Source organism: Gracilinanus agilis, chromosome 5 (assembly GCF_016433145.1).
Source record: "Gracilinanus agilis isolate LMUSP501 chromosome 5, AgileGrace, whole genome shotgun sequence".
NCBI classification, from domain to species: domain Eukaryota; kingdom Metazoa; phylum Chordata; class Mammalia; order Didelphimorphia; family Didelphidae; genus Gracilinanus; species Gracilinanus agilis.
This window is the reverse complement of record NC_058134.1, coordinates 57,183,416-57,205,576: the sequence shown is the minus strand read 5'-3', so window position 1 is coordinate 57,205,576 and position 22,161 is coordinate 57,183,416. Positions and strand designations below refer to the sequence as shown.

The 22,161-nt window shown below is 37.4% G+C and overlaps 1 protein-coding gene across 1 annotated transcript in view; it reads left to right on the top strand.

The window, feature by feature from the left end:
- RSU1 (Ras suppressor protein 1) overlaps nucleotides 1-22,161 on the top strand; it is a 226,872-nt gene that overhangs the window by 59,996 nt on the left and 144,715 nt on the right. The window contains exons 7-9 of the mRNA XM_044678921.1: nucleotides 532-650; nucleotides 2,334-2,416; nucleotides 2,690-2,804. Coding sequence (XP_044534856.1) covers nucleotides 532-650; nucleotides 2,334-2,416; nucleotides 2,690-2,804 — 317 coding nt within the window. The remainder of the gene's footprint in view (nucleotides 1-531; nucleotides 651-2,333; nucleotides 2,417-2,689; nucleotides 2,805-22,161) is intronic.

Sequence of the window (22,161 nt, the reverse complement as noted above, 5' to 3'; positions counted from 1 at the left end):
TCCTTTGATTGTTTATAGGTACTTGGGGAGAAATGGGATACTTCTTTTCTGAATTCAGGAAATGGCACCTGTTCACTTTCCCCCGCCAAATTTGGAAAGTCCCTAATTTTTTATTCCATTAGAGATCATATTCCCTTATCTTGTACCATTTTCTTTTAATTAACTGGTCCCATTTGATTGTTTTTAATATGTAAAAGTTTATCTTCCTCCCCTCCCCCGCATTTGGAGGCCAGCCCTAAACTGAGGAAGGGGCTTGATCCCAATTTGTTGGGCAACTGGCATGCATTGCTTATTAATTGATGTGCTTAGAAGATCAAATTTTTGTTTCCTCAGTCATTTAATTTTTTGCTGGTTACAGACTAGATGGACTTTGAGATGCCTTTAATCATTCAGACTACTGTATTATCCTGTGATGTAGGTGTAGAACACAGACCGGTGTAGGAGGAGTTGGCTAATGGAATATGTTATATTTCTGAGACTTTTTTAACTACATTGCCTAAACATCTGCTTCTGTTTCTTATTTTTTAAAAGTATGAACAGGCTAAATACTTTGCCCCGAGGATTTGGCTCCTTACCAGCCCTGGAGGTCCTTGACTTGACTTATAACAACTTGAATGAAAATTCTCTTCCTGGAAACTTCTTCTACCTTAGTAAGAAACTTTTAATTCTATAAATCTTTTTTAAAAGGCACTTTGCGTTCTGAAAGCAAAATTTATTTGATAGAGCCCAAACTCCGAGAGAAATTATTGGATATATATTTTTTTCTTCCCAGGATCCTTTTGAATATTCCTTCATAGCTCAGCAGTATGTATATTTGATCTATAGTTACCTGACACTGTTGGGCCAAAGTGGACTTGCTTGGTAATGGCATATTAACTTTCTGTTATGGAATATTTTCCTGAGTATGATCAAGTCACATATTTAACTAAAAAGGGTGAAGAATTTGACTTTCATCTTAGGGAGTGTATAACACAGGGCTCTCACTGTCCTATTGCTATTAACTCCTTTATGGGACCTGTCACTAAAGGACATTCTAAACTGTTATTAATATATATTTTTCTAATGAACTCTAGAAGGCATTAAACATTTCTCTGCCAGGATTATTATTTTAATTATTTGGGAAAGACTCTTTTTGAGTGGTGATTTTATATAAAAGCAAGGTGCTTAGTCAGAGTACGACTGCCATAGTTCCCCAGCTGTGAGAAAATGCAGCCTGTTCTTAATTAAAAACTGAATTTAGTGACTCGTCTGGGTCTATTGTGTTGGAAATAGAGGCTTCTATTTAATGTCATTATGTTTAGTTAAGAATTGGCATATACAGCTTTCACAAATTAATCTTCACAGCACATGAGAGGCAGCATGGTGTGGTAGATACCTGCTCAGAGGGAGGAAACCTGGGTTTAAATCCTACCTCTGACAAATGCTGGCTTGGACCAGTCCCTTAACCTCTCAATGCTACAGGCAATTCTGATATTAAAAGTTACAAGCATTAATAATCTGCATTGGTGAAGGGATAAATCCTAAATTCTGATCCCCAGCGGTGTCCCCCCACCCAAATATTATCATGTTAAAATAAAAGCTAGAATGAATACAAAATAATCTTTTCTTTTGATGATTTTAATGAATCCGCTAAAGGATTTAAAATTTTTAAGGTTATCATTATAACTAAAAATGCTTATTGTACAATATTGTTAAAAAAATCTGGTTATCGAGGTAGATTCTGGTTAAATAGTAGTGTCCTGTATTTCATCCGTTCACTTATTTTATTATCTCCCTGTCCTCTTATTCCCCCCCCTCCTTTCAGCAGTATATAATAATAATTATTATAATAGTAATTAGTCTGCATGGACTTGAGGCCACAAAATTATAACCTTCATCATCAGTGAATAGTTCTTCTCATGGCTGTATTTCCCAGTTTCCTGCAAGATTCTCTGCACTCTAGGTATCAACAAAAAAGACACAGAAGCTTTCTTTGTGTAAGTTGGATGCAAATGGACCGATAAATGGGCATGAGAGCAATAGAGAGTAATATCCATCTTTTCTGAAAGCCTTAGTGCCGAAACGAGGTGCCCCAGACTGCTCACGCTGAGCATGGTAGAAACTGTTAATTGTGTCCGTCCGTTCAGATATAGATGTCTTCCTGCCCGCAGCCGCAGTACAATAAGCCAGTAAATCTAAGTTTGACCTGCTTGTTATGATTGCGAGCCCTAGGTATGTCAAAGGCTTTTCTCTGAGTCAGGGTTATTAATCAAACCCGACTCTCTCTTATTGATCAGAGCTCAGATGCTTGGGTTCTGTGCCACCCTGTTTATATATTGCCGTTTAATTTGCAGCCACCCTGCGTGCACTTTATCTAAGTGACAACGATTTTGAAATCCTGCCGCCAGATATTGGGAAGCTCACAAAGTTGCAGATAGTAAGTAATTTATCTAAATTCTTAGAAAATCAATTCACTTTCGCAGCCCTTGTAGGAGTAGAATCAAGTCAATTTGAGAAGTCGTGGGGTTTGTTTTGCCAGGAATAAACCACTATACCTGATACTGTTTCTTGTTTATCTGCAAGACACTTGTAAATAAATTGAAAGGATTGAGCAGCGGGGAGGAGAGAGAGGGCAAGAGGGAGGACGAGAGTTTCTTTGGTGTGTTTCTTTGTTGGAAAATTGTCCTGACAACTTTGTATTTTCTTTTAGCTCAGCCTTAGGGATAATGACCTGATATCATTGCCAAAAGAAACTGGGGACCTTACGCAACTGAAAGAACTACACATCCAAGGGAACCGCCTGACTGTCCTTCCCCCTGAGCTTGGTAAGGCTATGCATGAATGGATTGAATGCTGAATCTGAGGAATCATTCTCCTTTGCATGGCTTCTGAAGCCAGCTTCTTGTTAGCACAGATGCTTGGGAATGGCCCCAAGCACAAGTCACCAAGACTTTGATGGTGACTGTAGTTCTGTGTAGAGTCAGGCATAAGCCAACTCCCAAGTCAACTCCTGTGTACTCATCACGGAAGTGTTGATTCCTGCCCTGGTGTTGGGCTACTTGGAGCTGCTGCTCATGGTAAGTTGTATTTCTGCTTCTTCCAGGAGAGGAGCCAAGGGGCAGGACACTTACAGTGTACTTTATTGCCTGAGGAATGCACTTAGGTGTTTAACACAGAACTACTGTGGTGCCCAGTGAATGATAGTTTGGCCACCATTCCAGACCTATTGCATGTGCCAACCCTCCATATATTCTGTGATTCAGCCATGCTGTCCTCCTTGATGTTTTGAATATACAACACTCCTGTCTGTGTGCCTTTGCATTAGCTGACCCCATGTATGGAATACATTCCTTCTACCTCCTTCTCTCAGAATTCCCAGTTTTCTTCAAGGACTGCTTTCTATCTATAGCCTCCTCAGTTCTCTCCCAGGCCTGCCTCTCTTAGCTTCTGGTTCACTTTCTCCCCAAATTATCTTTTATATCTTGTATATTTAATTATATAAGTAAATAAGGTCTTTTTGAATGGAATGGAAGCTTTTTGAGGACAAGGATTATTTTCTCTTTTGTATCCCTAGTGCTTGGAACAGTGCCTTGCTAATGCACTTGCTTCTTATGTGCAACACAAAAGTAAATGCTTGTTCATTGATTGATAATTCTGCATTGCTTTCTAGAATGGTTGGATCAATACACAACTCCACTAACCATGTGATCATGTGGCTACCTTTCCATAATCTCTCCAACATTGATTATTTCCATCTTTTATCATCTTTGCCTATTTGCTGGGTATGAGGAAAAGCCTTACAGTTGCTGTGTTTTGAGCTTCTCTTATAAAGTGTGATTTGGAGCAGTCTTTATTATGAATGTCAAAAACTTGCAATGCTTTTTTTTTTTTTTAGAACTATTTGTATGTTTCCTTTGGCCATTTCTTCATTGGAAGTTCCATCTCATATATTTGGCTTAGTTCTCTATATTTCTTGGATGAAATCTTGAAAGAGATATTTCGTGCAAAATTTTTCCTTAAGTCAATAGTTTTCCTTATCCCACTCCTTTTGATTTTGGTTATATAAAAGTTTTTTTCAATTTAACCTAATTGTAATTTTCTATTTTATCTTTTATGATTGCTTCTGGCCCTTGTTTGGTTAAGGATTCTCAACATATCTGGTTCTCCTCAATTTTTTTAATGGTGTGATATTTAATATTAAGTTCATGTATGTATTTGAGCTTATGGTAGTATATGGTATAAGGGTATGTAATTAGGATATAAACCTAATATATATCAAATTACTTTACAGTTTTCCCAGGAGTTCTTTATCAGTTAGGAAATCCTCTCAGAGTACTTCCTGTCATCAGGCTTCTTCAATGTGTATAATCTCAAAATCTGAACATTGGAAGGAACCTAAATGACTGTTTAGTCCAACCTATACATGAAAGATGTTATCATTGTAATAAAACCAACAGATAGTCATTAGTCCTCCTCCTCAATCACCTTAATAAGTACCCATTTTTTAGAGAAGCTAGTAGTGGGCACCCAAATAGTTTTAAGCTTTTTAATATATATAACAAATGCCCAGAAATAACCATTCATGACTCTTAAACCTTTAAGGTGAGTTTGTTGAGAGATATTCAGAAATGAGGAGACCCTGATTCTTCTATGGGATTGCTCTGCTGTTTTCAGGATGCCTAATTATCTAAGGAGTCATCATCTTAAAACAATTAACATTTCAGTCAAAGCATATTCCATACAACTTTAGAAAAGCTTGGATATTTTCTTTAACTTCGCAAAATCCAGATTTTTAAAGTCAGAATGTGATTAAATTACTTGGTACCTCCTTTAAAGAAATTGTTAAGCCAGCACTGTTTAACTATATGTTTATTAATAAGGTGTTGGTAAACTTGGTTTTTAGCTATAAGCCCTTTGAAGAAGTGGTTTTGTATTGCATCATTGAGTATGACAATTTTTAGCATACCATTCATTTTTGATAAAAGAATAGCACTTCACAGACTGTGGTATTTAAAAAAAAGTAAGGACCCAAGTTAGATTATTCCCTTAATTGCTCAGGGTTCTTTAATTTGAGTAGGATGAATATACCCTCTAGAAATGTAGGAATCTCTGAGGAATCTCTTCATGCTCTGGTAGATAATCTTTGTGAACAGTTGTGAATGGAAAAAATTCATTACCTGGTAGTCAACCTTCTGGTAATGAACTTCTCCATATATAGCTAGGCTGGTTCTTGGATGGCATAAACATAATCTGTTACTGGAAGACTGTAATTAAATACTCTCCAATTTGGTAAAGCCTGCGAGTAGAGCCTTCAAGAACTCAGAATCACATCCTCACTGTCCTGAGGTATTTAAGTAGAACTTTCATAGAGGAAGTAAAATTACAGTTCGGAAACGCAATCCTTCTTTCCAATTGGGAAAAGATAATCATGGAGCGTCACACCTATGAAATCTATAGATAGACCATACTCTTTATCCTTCTTTGGCTTCTGGCTTACAAAAAGAGCATGGAGGAGTACATTGTACTGAGAATGAGGGCAAGGATGGCACTTATTGCCTTTTCTAAGATGAACTTTGGAATAGCTATGTTTCTGTCATGTAAGAGACACTCAAAAACGAGAGGGAAATCATTCATAAGGACTTGGAATGAAAAATGTTGATGTACATATTTGTAGCACTTCAAATATTGTTCTAATTATTTAAGTATAGAGCATATGTATGTATATGTATGTATAATGTGTATATATACACACATAGATACACGTTAAGTTATATCTGCAGATATGCCTATATAGAGACACATACATATATACACGTTTGTATATATGTAGACATATGTACATCCAGACACATGAACATATGCATACACATTCTTTTATGTGAAATCACAATTGAGTAGGAGAGTGTTCTAATTATTTTGAACTCTTCCTAATAACTAAGATGAGATCCAGGGCTCTGGAGTCAGAAGACCTGTGTTTGAAGCTATTATCTACTACCTACCTGTAGCACACCTTCCCTGGACCTCAGTTTCCTTACCTAGAAATGGACGAGGAGTGTAGAATTGAGGATTTCTGAGGCTTTTTGTGGCTATAACTCTATGAGACAATGACATTTTGTTGAACTTACTTTAAAATCATGAGCAAAAGAACCTTAGAAAAAACATGTACCCTCTTGTATGCTAACCTCATCCACCCAATCCTATAAAATGATCACAAATGTCCCTGTAGAAACAGAACCATTTTAAACAGTTCATTTCTTAGATATCCTGTTTAATAAAGATAAGACTTGGGGGAAAAAAATCACAAAGCTATGCTGTAGTTCCTTTTTCTTATATCTTAATGTAGGTTTTTGAGACCTTCTGCAGGAAGCCTTTCTTGTGAGTGTCTTCCCTCCAACTTCCCTTCCACTTCTACTCTATGTGTCTTGACCATTCATTGTGATTGAATATTTTCTCCCCCATTAGAATGTGATCTTGGTCCCTTAGCCCAGTGCCTGCAACATTAATGCTTAATAAATGTGTTAGTTTATTAGCTGATTGAGGGCAGGAGGTGTGCTATGGGCTTTCCTTGTATTCCCAGAGCTAAGCAAAGTGCCTGAAATACACTGAGTGCTGAATAAATGCTCCTTTTCTGATTTGACCAACAATTTATTTCGTGTTTCCAAACCCCCTCCTTGTTCTTGCTGTTAGCATAACCCAAAGTAGAATTCTCATTTATGGATGTAAGAATGCCTTAGGTTTACTAGACTAAGCCAGCTTAGATTATTTGATGGATTTTGATTCAGTTTGGACTTTAACCAAATTTAAGCCAATTAGTTTATTTCTAATGAGAGTTTCCAGGTTTATATATATATATAATATAATATATATTGCTCATAATGAGAATAAGTGGGAATGATATATTAAAGGAAATAATAGCAGCTGCTTGTACTACTGTGTGGGCAGCAGGTTCAAAATAATACTTTGCAAATGCATTTGAGACTGCATGTTAATCAAGGGCAGAATTTCAAGGGACAGAAACAAGTTTATCACTCAATCTAATTACAAGGGTTTATTTCTTTAGAGTACACAAATAAATTTAGTGGATATCCTCCTGTATTCAAAGATACTACAAGAAAATACACGTATTCCGCTCCACTGATTGCCATTGGGATCCCCATTTCTGTTTAGTGGAGGAAAATGAAGTTCAAAAGTTAGTTTTCATGATAAAAATGGACCACCATATGTCCTGCAAGTGTTAGGGACTGTGTGATTTTATATTGAGTTAGGTAGAGCTCAAATCTCTTACAAATATGCTAATTTTACATAAGATTAAACAATTAATCAATAATAATATAATTAATTAAGATTGAACAGAGAGGTTCTCTGTTCAGTGACTCCTTTGGATACTCATTAGTCATTCCAGGTGTCTCTCCCAAACTCCTTTTCCTACTTCCATCCCCCCAACCCTCCCTCCACCCAATGCTGTGGCTGGGTCTAACCAACATGCCTGTGTAGAATAAGGCAGATTCTAGTTCGAGCCCTTTTAATGAGCTCTGGTGTTCCCCTCCCCTCCAGTATCCATCCAGCTCTAATTAGGATGTAATAGTTTACTATATATATGGAGGAAATACTTAAGGTGATCATCTGGAAGCTCATTTTTGCTAGCTGATGAATAGCATTAATTGATGTATTCTATTTGTAATTGAGTAGATCTGTTCCCTGCAGATTCCATTGGCTACCCATTTGCTTTTTGGGTGCATTTCAAAGTGTTGGTAATGATTTCCCTTTGTGTGTGTATTATTTTTTATGTATGTGAATAAGCTAGTTAAATGCTTTTGAGAATTCTCAGATTTCCTTGAAAAATAAATCTGTGCTACCTAAACAGAGAGCATTGTTGATGAGCGTGTTTTAGTGGAACAGAGGAATCCAAATCAGTACACACTTGCCATTATAAAGCAAAGGTAGGGATATACCAGAGCTAAACCATGGAGCCACTTGAGGTTTTGCTTTCTAGTCCCAATTATGCCCTTTTGGGTATTTCCTTGGTCAGACCCATTGTGCACATTTCCTCATGAGTTCTCATTGCTCATTCTCATACTGTTCAATGACTAGGTTCAAAGTGGATGGCTGACACTTTGGAAAATTCTGGTTAGTGATAAAAGCTACAAATTGCCAATGCATATTTGCTTTCACTCTTGTCTTTACAAGGTCTATTTTTTTTTTAATGGGAAGGGCAGGGTTAGTTGACTTACATGAATTTTGTTTTCCATGTCAAGTCCTGATAGGCAGAGAGCAAACCAATGAGTAAAAATAGTGGTAGCACAGTGTAATAAAAAGACCCTGGCTTCAAATTCATATTTAACCTCTGACACATACTATCTATGTGACCTTAGGCAGGTCACTGCAATTCCCTGGGCCTCAGTTTCCTCAACTGTAAAATGAGGGGATGGGGCTAGATATCTTTCCAACTATAAATCTGTGTTCCCTATCATCTTCCCATAATGCAGAAATAATCTTTTTTTTTTTTTTTTTTTTTTTACCCTTGTACTTCGGTGTATTGTCTCATAGGTGGAAGATTGGTAAGGGTGGGCAGTGGGGGTCAAGTGACTTGCCCAGGGTCACACAGCTGGGAAGTGGCTGAGGCCGGGTTTTGAACCTAGGACCTCCTGTCTCTAGGCCTGTCTCTCACTCCACTGAGCTACCCAGCTGCCCCCCAGAAATAATCTTTACCAGAATTTTCAGATTTTTTTCCCTAAACCTCTAATGAAAACTGATAAAATTTGTTAATTTGAACTGATTCCAGTTTAATCTTTTATTCCTTTTTCTTCCTTTGCTTTGGAGAGTTTTAATGAACTATGTAATGAATCTAGACAGCTATTAGGAGGAGTGAGGATGGGAAAGAAAGGATTTAGATGTATACCAAACTGGATAGACAGCTGCCAAATAACCAGGAGATGATGTCGGGAGAAAAGTTAAGAGTTGGTAGTTGAACAAAGTGATTGATTTTCTGGGAATGTTATGGCCTACTTTTGCATTTCCTTTTCCAACCCCATAAGGCAAGAATGTTTCTATGGGTTACAGATTCCAACCAGTACATTTTTACTATCCCCTTTTAAAGTATTTCTCCCCTGTGTATGACTTTAGCTACTCTGTTGTATCTTCTATTCCTTGGTTCCTAATTATGTTACTGGGTCTCTAGCACTTGGTAGCCACTGAATTGCTTCAGGTGAAGGTAAATCATTGGCCTTACGAGTAGGACTGCAGCCGTGGAAGATGTCTAGGTGTCAGGCCCTCATCTAATCCAGGTTTACTGCCTTGAAGTAGGAATGTATGAAGTGCTGTACCAGAAGGAGGACAGAGTGTTGGCTTTGTTTCCTGGTTTATGTGCTGTTATCACAGTAAATATGAGAAGCTTATGTAGTCTTCCTAACACACCTGTGAAAGAGGAAAACAAATATTAGTCCCATGGAGAGCGTGGGTGTTAAGAAGTGATTGGTTTTTTTCCAACTCTACTTTGAACAGGGAAATGCAATTAACAGAGTCTTAAGTCTGAAACCTTGCTTGGGCAGCATGGAGAATGGGCAAGGAATTACTTCTTTTAATTTTTTGCAGAGGCACTGGGCAACAAAAGATGAGTCAAGTATTCGGCCCCCAGGATTCTTTATGTCAGAGGGTCCTATTGACTTCATTCTCTTGATTCTCCTCCTTCTTTGACCCCCTCTTCTCTATTTTCTCCTGGCACTCCCTGAGGTTCCATTCTCAGCCCTTTCTTCTTCTTTTTCTGTATTGTCTTCCTCCGCAAGCAGATTTCATATACAAGATTTCAACTCTTAACTCCTTGTGGGTAGACATAGATATAGGTCTATATATCTATGGATATAAATATGTAAAATTTCCAACTTTGATTTTTTCTCCCCTTGGTGTTGTCTAGGCCAGTTTTTTCTAGTAGTCTCCTAAATCTCTCATGGTCACCCCAAACTGATGCTGCATTCCAAATTTCTCTTCTCATGAGGAATTTTTTTCTTGATGCTGATAAACATAGTTTGGCATAGTGATGATTTCAGGGACTAAAACAATAAGCTTGTAGAAAATGCAAATATCCATTTGGCACCATTCTGCATCTCTTTAGCTCTCCACATAGAAAAAACAGAACGCTCGAGAAGAAGCCAGCAGACCTAGAATCTGTATTTAGCATAATCAATAGCAAATGGAAAGTGCATGTGAATGTGTATGTTTGTATGTGTATACATAGGTGTCAAGATCAATGCTAGTTAATTCTTTTATTCTCTGCCATTTGCTTCTGTGGGTATATCATCAACATAACTCAGTAACTGATATTCATTATGTAGACCTGAAATTGTGAAGAAAAAGTTGAACTGTCTTAGTATACTCTCTCTTCTTTAAAGTAAGGAAAAGCTATAAGATATTAGAACTATTTAAAAATGTTAGCATAAAAAGTGCCATTCCTAAAAAGATGAATCCTCCATGGCCTAGAAAATTCTACTCTCTAAAAGAATTTATTTTCAAAGATGTTACTGGACTACTACTTGTTCTCCCATTATACTTTAGATTTGATAACTGCCAGGATTTCTGTCCGAGGATCGAAGCCTTTATAATGATTTCTTCCTTTTTATTCATGTTTATGTTTAGTATGTAGAAGCACATAGACATTGTTTGACCAATAAAAATTATAGTCTATGATTTTCTGAAGAGGTGGGTTCAAGGTAGGGAATGGTATCAAATGATTTTCAAAAGTTCAGATTGGGACCATATTGCAGATGATCTTGATGTAACTAAATCACACTCTGCTGACTGGAATCCTGTCTTCTCCTTTGCATCCTCTTGCTTTATACATAGAAGGTGCTCAGCAAGTTTTCTTTTGATTATTCTTTCAAAGGAATTATCTCCTAAAGAATTCATGTGATATTTTTTTCCCCTGCTTGGATCTCATTTTCGGAATCATAAAAGACCTAGTACTCTTCTTAACTTGACCCTCATCACATTGCCTTACTGCTTTTCTGCCTTGGAACTAATAGACAGTATTAATTCTAAGATGGAAAGTAAGTATTAAAAAAATCTTAATGAAATTTTGCATTTGGCTTTAATTGTAATTACATAGAATACTAAGTTTTTAGGGGTCTGTTATAGTTATTGTATTCATGATAAAATGTTACAGTTGGAAAGCAGCCTTTAAGATCAACTCATTTTCCAGCTAAGAAAATTGAAGTTCTCTAGCCTTTAGCCAGTTTAGTGACTGTAACACATCATCCTGGGTTCAATTCTGGCCTCAAAAGATATTTTCTAGCTGTTTGACCCTGGGCAAGTTACTTAGCATGTTTGATTCAGTTTTCCTCACCTGTAATCTGGAAAAGGAAATGGCAAACCATTGCAATGTCTGCCAAGAAAACCCCAAATGGATTCAAAGAGTTGGAGATGACTAAAAATAATTCAACACCAAGAAATAAAATCAACAGCTAGTTAGTGGCAGAGCAGAGATTAGACCTGAGGTTTCCCATCTATTTCCAGCCTGTCCCTTTATGAACTATTAGTTGTACATTTACAAGTCCATCCAAATGTTTTCTGTTCTTGTTATTCTTTTGTCTTGGTGGTTTGGTACGATGCTTGTGGGCTTTTTTCTTTTGGAATCTTCATGTCTTCAAGGCCAGTTTTCGAATGTCCCCCCCACTATATTCCCATTTTCACAGATGATGGACATTTCTTTTTTCATCTAAGTTTTTCGCTTGTGCCTTTGTTTACTTTTCTCAGTTTTTTTTTTTTTGTTTTGCATTCTACTTTGTGTGATTCTCCAAGTTCGTCTCAGATGACTGGCTGGTTTAATAGCAAAGCTAATGTTTAAAAATGTTTCTCCATCTAATTTGGAGTCACTGAGTTTTTTTTTTTTGAGTGGAGAATAAGGTCTGGTTAGTATCCCCATCTACCTTCGTGACAGCATATCTTTCACTAGTGATTCTTTTTTCTTACAATGCTGATGAATAACCCTTGTTCTGAACCCATCTTTTTAATTTTTTAATATGATTGATATCTACTCTAGCCTTTTGTCACTTGACTAGTATTAGTCATCTGCTTAATATTTCAAAATAATAGTATATCCATCCATTTTCTGTGACCTTCTTATTTTGTTATACATGAATGCCATCAAGAGTCTAGAGTGGGAAGTGCCATCCTGTTTTGTAGGCAAACTAACACACTTTCTGGGACATACGAACTGTTTAACTGTTGTCTTGAGAAAAGAGGTGGTGGCAGTTATTAAATGGCTCAGGAATAATTGGACTCTCTTGACATAGTGAAACAATTAAAGAAAATCATTAACCTAAGTCCCCAGGTCTAAGTAATTACATGCCCTAGCTTGGGATGCTTCTACTGAACACCCAGTGCTATGCTTTGTAGTGGAATAGAGGTGACCCTTCATTGACAAAGGAAATGCCAGTTGAGTGTAAGTTCCTCTAGGCTTCATCATGCTGCAAAATACTGTAGCCCCACCTAGCTAGGAGCCTTGTAACCATAAGGTATTGAGTTTGTTGACTCATGAAATAAAGGCAAAAATCATTATGTTTTCAGTTTAACTTATCAGACATTTTGTTGGTAGCTACTATAAACCCACAAGCACCATACTAGTGTATGGATTTTTAATAGGTACTGTAGGAAATAAAAAAAATATTCAAGACATGGTCTCTGCTTTTTGGGAGATGACAGAGTACTTGTAAGGGAGCATGAATGACAAGATGTGATTGGAAATGGACATAATACAGAGCTGTCTGTGATAGAGAAGAGGATCTAGTCCTAGACCTTCCATCTCATTTCTAATGTATTTCCTGAGCAAAGGCATTAAAGGGTCACAAAAGCTTACATTCACGTGCCCCAACTTCACTTCCTCCTGTGGGACCAACCTGATGTCTGGCTTCAGGGTTAGGAGAGAAGCTGAGCATTCCTCTGGCCTTGTGCCTCCCCCTCTTGCATTGCCTGTTCCCTAAAGGAAGAGCAAGTGCTTTGTGGTCTCTTGCTTAGTCTTTAGCCTTCAGAGTTAAGAGAAATAGGGAAATATAGCCTTGTATTTGACCATCTTAAGATGCACCTGCCTTCCTTCCAACTGTGCTCTGCCTGACTCCAGGGTCTTAAAAAGAGGGCTGGCGGCTTCCACTCAGTGATGAGCATTCTCACACCTGGACAGTGTTTCCGAGCCCCCATTGGTCAATATCCAATCCCCCTTCCTCACCCCCCAGTTCCTTATTCGCATCCCTTTCAACCCCTTTCCCCCAGAGTTGTGCCCAGACACTGCCCACCTTTTCTACTGTGCCCTCTGAAGTGCCTTTTTTGGACAGGAAGGGGATAAGCATTTATACAGCATCTGTATTCAGGCACTGTGCTAAATTCTTTACAAGTATTATTACAGGTATCCTAACATCAACCCTGAAAGGTATGTGCTGTTGTTATCCTCATTTTATAATTTAGGAAACTGAGGCAAACAGTGGTTAAGTGACTTGTGCACATTCACTCAGGTAGTATGTCTCTAAGGCTGGAATTAAACTGAGGACTTCGTGACCCCAAGCCCAGGCCAAACTTCCCTTATTCTAAATGATTAATTTTCCCACTCTTTCCATCTTCTAATTATTACTGAAATCTGGCTTCCCTCTGCTGATATAGCCTTCCTGGCTTACCCTTTCTAGTAATGGATTCACCTTTTCTTTATTTCCCTTAACTCACTGGTCAAGATGGGGGGAATGGAGTACTTGTCATTCCCTATGGCCACTTTTTGTCACAGCCTCCATCATTTGGGGTTCGTGCAATTCATATCAACTACCCAATCCAAATCTGGTCTACAGACATCCAGGTCATTTCCCTTCTTTTCTCATTGAGTTTGGTCTCTAGATCATAATTATTCTCTTCTTCACAATTCTTGTCCTTATACTTAGCGACTTCAGCATACATATTGACTCTCTCAAACACCCATACCACTCAGTTCCTCAGCATTTTCCCTGAACTTAGTTACATCTAAGATGGTCATACACTTAGAGATCTTTCTATCATTCACTATTATATCACCTTCATTCTGAGAACTCTGTGAAATCCCCCACCTTTCCATAATCTTTTGGCTTTCCACATTTCCCTTTGCCTTCTCTTTTGTCTGCACCATGATATTCAGTCCCTCAACCCCTCAGGGGTCTTATGTTTTAGATATGAGACCCCTATCCAAGAGACTATGAAAACTTTTCCCCAAATTTTCTGCTTTCCTTCCAGTCTTTATTATATTAGTTTTATTTGTACACAGCTTTTCAATTTAATGTGCTTGGAATTATCCATTTTACATCTTACAATGCTCTCCATCTCTTGTTTACTCATAAATTTCTCTCCTGTCCATAAATCTATTAGGTAATTTGTTCTCTGTTCTTCTAATTTGCTTATGATATCTCCTTTTGTGCCTAGATTATGTAGCCGTCTTGGTCTTATTTTAGTGAATGGCATAAGATACTGATCTATATCTAGTTTCTGCCAAACTACTTTCTAGTTATCTCAGCAATTTTTACCAAGGAGTGGTTTTTCATCTCAATAACTTAGATATATATTTTTGTCAAATACTAGCTTACTACAATATTTTACGTCTGTTTGTTCTATCTCTCTTCTCTTCCACTGATCTACCTTCCTGTTTCTTAGCCAGTACCAGATAGTTTTGATAATTACTGTTTTACAATACAGTTTAAAATCTGGTACTGCCAAACCTTCTTCCTTTATATTTTTTAAAATTAATTCTATTGCTCTTCTTGAGTTTTATTCTTTCTGAAAAAACTACCAAATGGTGAATGTCTTTTTTGGCCACAACAAACAACTCATTAATTTAATGATATATAGGAGTGATTTTGGATTGAGGGAGAGAGTACCATACTGATGCCATCACAGCTCCTAGAAGGATCAATGGCTTTGGAATCAGAGAACCCTGGATTTGAATCTCAGATCTGCCATTAATTCTGTGACCTTGGGTAAATCACTACCTCTTTGAACCTTAGTTTTCTCATTTGTAAAATGAGAAGGATTGCTAGATGACTTCTAGGTTTGTCCAGCTTTAAATCTCTTAACCTTTGATTATTTTCATCTTCTCATCCTTGTATGTTTCTAAGGTAGCTTTAGCAGAGAATTTGTGCTGGATCAAGTATTAAAAAACAAGCCCTAACTTATAGGCAAATTGTGTTTCAAAATTTTATTTGTCATGTCAGTTGTTTAGAACACATTTCCTCTTTCTCCAAGATTAATGTCCCATGATAGCTTTCAAAAGACAATTGAAAACAATGAAAGAAATACAGATTAAAATAACTCTTAGGTTCACCTATCAAATTAGTTGAGGTGACAAAAGAGAAAAATGGCCATTTTTTGGAAAGGCTGTGGGAAGACAATCCATTCTTGGTGGAACTATTAAGTTGGTCCTACTTTTCTGGAAAATGGTTTGTACCTATATCCAAAAAGTCACTAAAATGTGCATACACTTTTATCCAGCATTAAAATGATCTACTCTAGAGAGCAAAAAGATAAAAGGAAAAGAACTATTTGTACAGAAATATTTATGATTATGGAAACACTTTTTAATATAACAAAGATCTGGAAACAAAATGAGTGCCTGATTGGGAAAGATAATTTGGAGTCTATGAGTGGCATGACTCATTGTGCCATAAGAAGCTATAATTATTTGGGGTCCAGAGAAATGTGAGAAGATTCTTAAAAACTGCTGTAGAGGGAAATAATCAGAATCAAAAACACAATTTTTGCAATGACCATAATAATTTAAAGGAAAACAACTGAAGAAAACTTCAAAACTCTAATCTGGCAGTTAGAGTTGAAGAGATTTGAGTTCTAACTGCAGGAGCAGGGGAAGGCTCTGGGATTAACAAGGTGGGAAGCAGGTTTTTTGTTTGTTTTGGTGATTATTAAAATACAGGGCTTCCTATTTTTGAATTCTCTGACAGAGTTCTAGAAGCAGGTGAGGCAGAGGCAGGTAGAGGTTCATTCAGCTTTTAGACTTACTAAGATAGTTACTCCTTTTTTTCCCCTTTCTTTTATTTTAATAGTAAATTTCCATAGAAGTTTTATAAAGTTATATGATTCATGTTGTCTCCCTCACTTCTTCCCTCCTTGCTCCTGGAGTTGACAAGCCATTTAGTCTGGGTTACACATGTATTATCAAGCAAAACATATTTCCATATTATTCATTTTTGTAAGTGAATAATTAAAGTTACTCCTCTCAGAGATAACAAAAAATCAGAAAAGCTTTAGGCTTGATTGTGTGAGATGGATAGTCATTGGTATTATATTTAGATAGGATTAAGAATAAACAAAAGTAGGCAGTTATTTAGATACATATCTACAGATATTGCTTCTTGTGTAATCAGCAAAGTAAAATTTATCAAATTATTATCTTCTTAGAAGTGAATTTTTTAAAATGGCATAGTAATTGGCATTTATTTAGTCGATCAAGTGAAAGGAATACCGTGTACTTATAGTTCACATTTAAGAAATGTTTTAAATTGATTCTCCTTAATTTTTACATTATAATTAGTTCCTAGTATATTACTGTCTTTGCTCAGCAAGCTTTCCCTTGTAACAAAGAAGGAAAAACAGTTGAAGAAAATCAGTAGGCACCCTGGGGCATCGTCTTTCAGCTTGATTAAAAGAGGAAAATGTATTTCTACCTCTATTTCCACAACTTTAGGCCCCCAAAATAAGACTTTGGTATTGTTTCATTTTATTCTTCTTGTTTATATTACTGTAGTCATTGTATATGCCTTTATATGTATGAACATGTGTATTGCTTTTCTGGTTCTGCTCACTTCATTGTACATTTGCAATTTCTTATGGTACAATAATATTCCATTATACTCATACCCTATAATTTGTTTAGCCATCTGTCTAAGTTTGTTTTCAGTTTTTTGATTTCACAAAAAGCATTTCTATAAATATTTTGGTTTATGTGTGTGCATGCATGCATGTATGTGTGCATGTAAGATCTTTCATTCTAAATCTGTTCTCCTTAGTGTATTTTCCTAGAATTGGGCTCTCTGGGTCACAGGCTTATAGACATTTTAGTTATTTTCTTTCCACAAATTCAAATTATTTTCCAGAATGATAAGAAACACTTCACAACTCCACCAACAGTGTATCAGTGTTCCTGACTTCCCACAGCCCCTCCAACATTGATAATTTCTATCTTTTGTCATTTTTTCCAGTTGGCTGGATGTCTTATATTTATTTCGTTTATTTATTATTTTGCTCTCTTCCTGTGATTTCATCAGCAGAGAGAATTCAGGTTTTGCATAAGTCCTCTACTGTTGCATATTAACAAACTCATCAGTGGCTTACTGCCTTAGAGAGTTACTTGGAACACTGAAGGGTAAAACAACTTGCCTACAGTCACCTGGCTGGTCTGTATCAGAGCTAAGACTTGTGCCTCAGTCTACCTGATTCCAGGACTGGCTCTTTCAGCCGTTATCCCCTATTGCCTCTTAAAACAGATCTCTATCGAACTTGGCGGTGTTCCCAAAGCTGCTTTCTCCCAGCAGCTACATGACATGTAGGTGACAGAAGGTGATGATTCAGTGTAAGGCACTCATTCCTCCCCTCCCCCAAGCCCCCCTTTGGAAATCTGGGAAAATCCTAGCACTGTTAGGGCTTTATGTAATTTACAATTTTAACTTAACTTCTCCTATATACCTGTGGGATTTCTTGCTTTTTATATCTTTTTAATAGTTCTTGGGAGAAGATAATATACTGTGCTCTTTGATTCCCTGTGGTTCAGTTGATAATCCAAACCTGTTCCTGTCAGGCATGTATGTGACATTTTGAGCAGGCCTCACTCCAGATGTTCTGTGTCTCTGGATTTTTGCATGCACAACTGGCTCTAAATGTAGGTTTTAAAAATTGCTAAGTGAATGATTTTCCCACCTGGTGAATTATCGCCTTAAAAGGGATGGGAAGATACAATGCATAAACCTTTTCTGTTTCTCGTTGTTATAAATTTCAAGAAGCCTGTGTCAGGTTCAGCGTGATTGAACATGGGCATCAATCTCGATTAGCGCCAGCTGGTAAAGCTTGCCACATTTGGCAGTGACCACGTGTTCCTTTTGTTTAACAAGACACCAAAGATAAGGCTTGTCCAGGGAGAAGAGTTGGTAGTATGGATTGATAACTCCTTTTGATTTTCTATTGTAGAGGTTCTCCTCACTGTAAATACCTATCTGCAACTTCCTTCAGAAACTCTTAAACGATCATCCCTAGGTATCAGGCATACCTGAGGAGCAGAGAAGTGCCATCCTGGGTCAATCCATGATCAGGTTCAGGGCTCCCTGCCCCTCGAGAGCAGTTACCGGCTCTCTTCCTTGTGCTCAGCCTCAGAAGGGTAGTGTTGGACCCTACTTCTTCCTAGAGTTGCTTTTAGGAACTCACTCTCCATCTGCAATTTGCTTTTGTTCTAGATTTGTGATGTCGTAGATAGGCGAACTCCCATTAGCAGCTCCTCTAAAAGGTGTCTGAGGAGGTGTTTTAGGGCACTGGGAATTAGAGTCACCTTAAAGGATTAGATAGATAGATGTAGATGTGGGATATATGCACATATATGCATAATCCACATATATGTCTCTATGTTTATATTTCGATATCTGTGTATATACTTCTATCTATCTATATTATGTATCTATATCTACATATATATGTCTATATAGATATATATTATAGCGCCAATAGATGTCAGAGGGCAGACTTGAACACAGATCTTCCTGGCTCTGTCTGCCATGCAACTCTCCCTCTCATTTATTGGTCTGTCCCCCCTTAAATTTATTTAAATCTTTCACGAACTTATTTATATCTTCAGCCTCTCAGTTCCTGTTATAGTAATAGATTTCAAACACTCTTTATTGTGTTAAATCTTTTTACTTATCCTGCACTTGTTTCTTTCAGTCTTCAAGAACAATCCACTCTTGCCATTCTTAAATTTCATAAGTTAACGAATTGTCTTTCTCTTTATCCTTACATGGACTTCTAGACCTAAATTTTAATCTCCTCTTAACTCTGTTATTCCAGACCAAGGTGACTTTGTTTATTTTTATCATTGGATATCCCCTTTGTGTCCTTAATTATTTTGTTGCCTATCTTTGACCCTTTATTAGGAATACCTTCTGGATGATGCCTATGTTTTGGTGTGTCCTTTAGCTGCAGCTCCCAGTTGGGACCAATGATTTTGGAACCTACCCCAGGATTGTTTCTCAGACCTTCTTCTGGGTAGTTATGGATAGTTGTAAGCCTTTCATTCACATTCATTCATTCAGTATGCTTTTATTGAGTATCTACTTATGTTCTCAGGACCATTTTATGTTCTGTGAGAGTTTAAAAATAGTGCATGCCCATGACACTTGCAGTCTAATTAGGAAGAGAACGTGAATGACTAGAGGACAGTAAGAATGGCCATATTTATATACTTGTTTAGAGTAGTTTGAATGAGTTAAAAAGCTCTTTCTCAATAACAAATCCATGAGATTGGTAGTACGGGTATTGCTCTTCTCATTTTACAGATAAGGAAACTGAGCCTTCTAACTTTGCATCCCCTAGTGGGCTTAGCCATCATTCAGCACATACTTAGTCTGTGCCTACTCTGTGCTGAGAGAGACACAAAGCTCAGGTAACAGGTGAGCCCCGCTGTTAAACCAGTAGTGTTTGAGATTCAGAGCCAGATCTCTTTATTCTGGGTCCAGCTCCTTTTTCTGCTTTATGATGCAGCCTCTCCTGGAGGTAGGAGTAAGAAGCTGTAAGAAAACCAGTCAGTGGCTACCAACCTCCAAGGCTTGTTAGTGATAGAATCAGGCAGGCAGGTTGGAGCCGCATTTACTGAGGGCTCTGGAGGCCAGGATGAGAAGCTGGAATTTCACCTTCATCAGGCCTTGGAGAGGGATTGTACATTCTTGAAGAGAGGTATGGTAAGAAATGAGATGGTTACCTTGTCAAGGAAATGCACATTCTTTGTATCCTTAACTGAACATCCCATTGACTCATTCAGTCTTTCAGGCATATTATTGACTGCTTACCATGTGAACGGAATACTTCACTCAAAAACTCTGGAGGTTGTAAAATATTCAAATGAGACAAACTCCCTGCCCTTGCATGTAATACATGTTCATAGGTTTGTTGATTGATGTTTTAGGAAAATCAATTTTGTGCCACTGTTGGGTAAATTGACATAGGGAGAGATAGGAGACAGGGAGAACAGTTGAGAGTCCCCTTTAATGGGATAAAGCAGGATGTGGGTCCAGACTAGATGGTTGCAGAAGGAATATATTTTTCACAAAGTGCTGGACTTGGAATCAGAGAGATCTGAGTTTGACTCCTGTCTCAGTCTCTTACTAGCCTTGTGACCCTGGACAAGTCATTAAACTTCTCTCTACTGTACTTCCCTCTTCTGTAAAATGAGGATGATAATAATAGCTCCTTCTTCCCACAGTTGTTTTGGGGATCAAATAAGGTAATATGTAAAGTGCCATGTAAATTAAAGCACTATGAAAATTTATTTTGTTAATATTTAGTATTTTTTCTCTCCAAACAAGAGACTTTCTTGAGTTATATCTCCCATGGTTTGGATTTCACTCTCTTAGCATCATCTGCAAACTTTGAGACTTTGTTTAGAGAACCTGTACTTCTGGACTAATGAATGGGTGAATGATAAAACATTTATTAATTCTTTAGCTTGTGCCAGGCAGTGTACTAAGCACTGGGGTTACAATCTTTGCCCTCAAGGACCTAATGGGAAAGATAATACAGAGAGAAAAGTGGTGATCTGGGGAAGGGTGTTGTACTCTGAAAAGTCATGGGAGGTGATAAATGAAATCATAGGGCAATTAATTATTATTATTTTTTAAATGTTAAGCCTCTTTCCACCATCAGCCCCATGGCAACTTCTTCTTTACACTTCTTCATTTATTTACTTATTTAAAAACCCTTACCTTCTGTCTTAAAATCAATACTATGTATTGGTTCTAAGGCAAAAGAGTAGTAAGGGCTAGGTAATGGAGGTTAAGTGACTTGCCCAGGGTCACCCAGCTAGGAATTGTCTGAGGCCAGATTAGAACCTAGAAGCTCCTGTCTCTAGGCCTGCCTCTCAAACCACTGCCCCCTATATCTCTTTAGTTAGAGGAGTGTACAACTAACCTGCCATTTTATTTGCTATATTCTTTATAAGATAGTTTATTCTCTAAGAAACAAAACAAAAAGCATTTCCCCAGCTTAGTGCCCCCACTGAAGGATGTGAGAACTGAGAAAAGGGGGCTAAGCCTTTTTTTGCATGGAATTCCCACCAGATGTAGAGAGCTAGAATCTAGGCTTGTTTGATCAGTTCTTTCAAACCTAGTTCATAAAAAATGGTAATGGGTGGTCATGTATAAACTTTAAATAGGTGTTAGCATTTTTTTGGTGGCATTTAAAAGGTTATGTGCTACAATGTAAATCAAATAAGTCATGATTCATTATAACAACAAAGTTGCAGTCAGTTATATAAATTGCCTAGGAAGCACTAAATCTGTCACTTTGTGGATTCTGACCATTTAACAATTGGAACAGTGTTGAGGAAGAAGGCTGACTAGAAACAAAGGACACCAGCCTTGTGACAGATGCAATTAGCAAGATCAATGGTCAGTGTTAAAGGTTCATTGTTCGGCCATTTCAGTTGACCTCAATGAACACAGTTGCTCTCCAGAAGTGTTCACTAATGGGAGACACCCAGTGAAACTAGAAGGCTTTTTAGAAAAGAGAATGCAGCCTGGCAAATTGCTGGATTTTGCTGCCTTTCAGACTTGACTGTTTCTTTTTTAGCTTGTTGCTTTCTTATGACAGTGATCAATAGATCACACTCTCAGTGTGGAAGTTCACTTCATTCATCCTGTGGATGTGTTATTTTTGCTCATCTTACTTCACTTTGAATCTCAGGACTCCCTTTGCTCAGGGTTCCGTCCTCAGTGTTTCTTCCCTTTCAGGCATCCCTTTCTTGATTTAACTGATCTTTGTTAGTCCTTTTTTCTATTTAAATTTGCTGTTCCCCTGACTTACCATACCTACTGCAATACTTAATTAGTAGCTAAGGTTAAAGGAGGCATCACCATACTTCTCCAAATACTACTGATCTTTGCATACTATCATTAATTAATTATTCTCAGTATTAGTCAT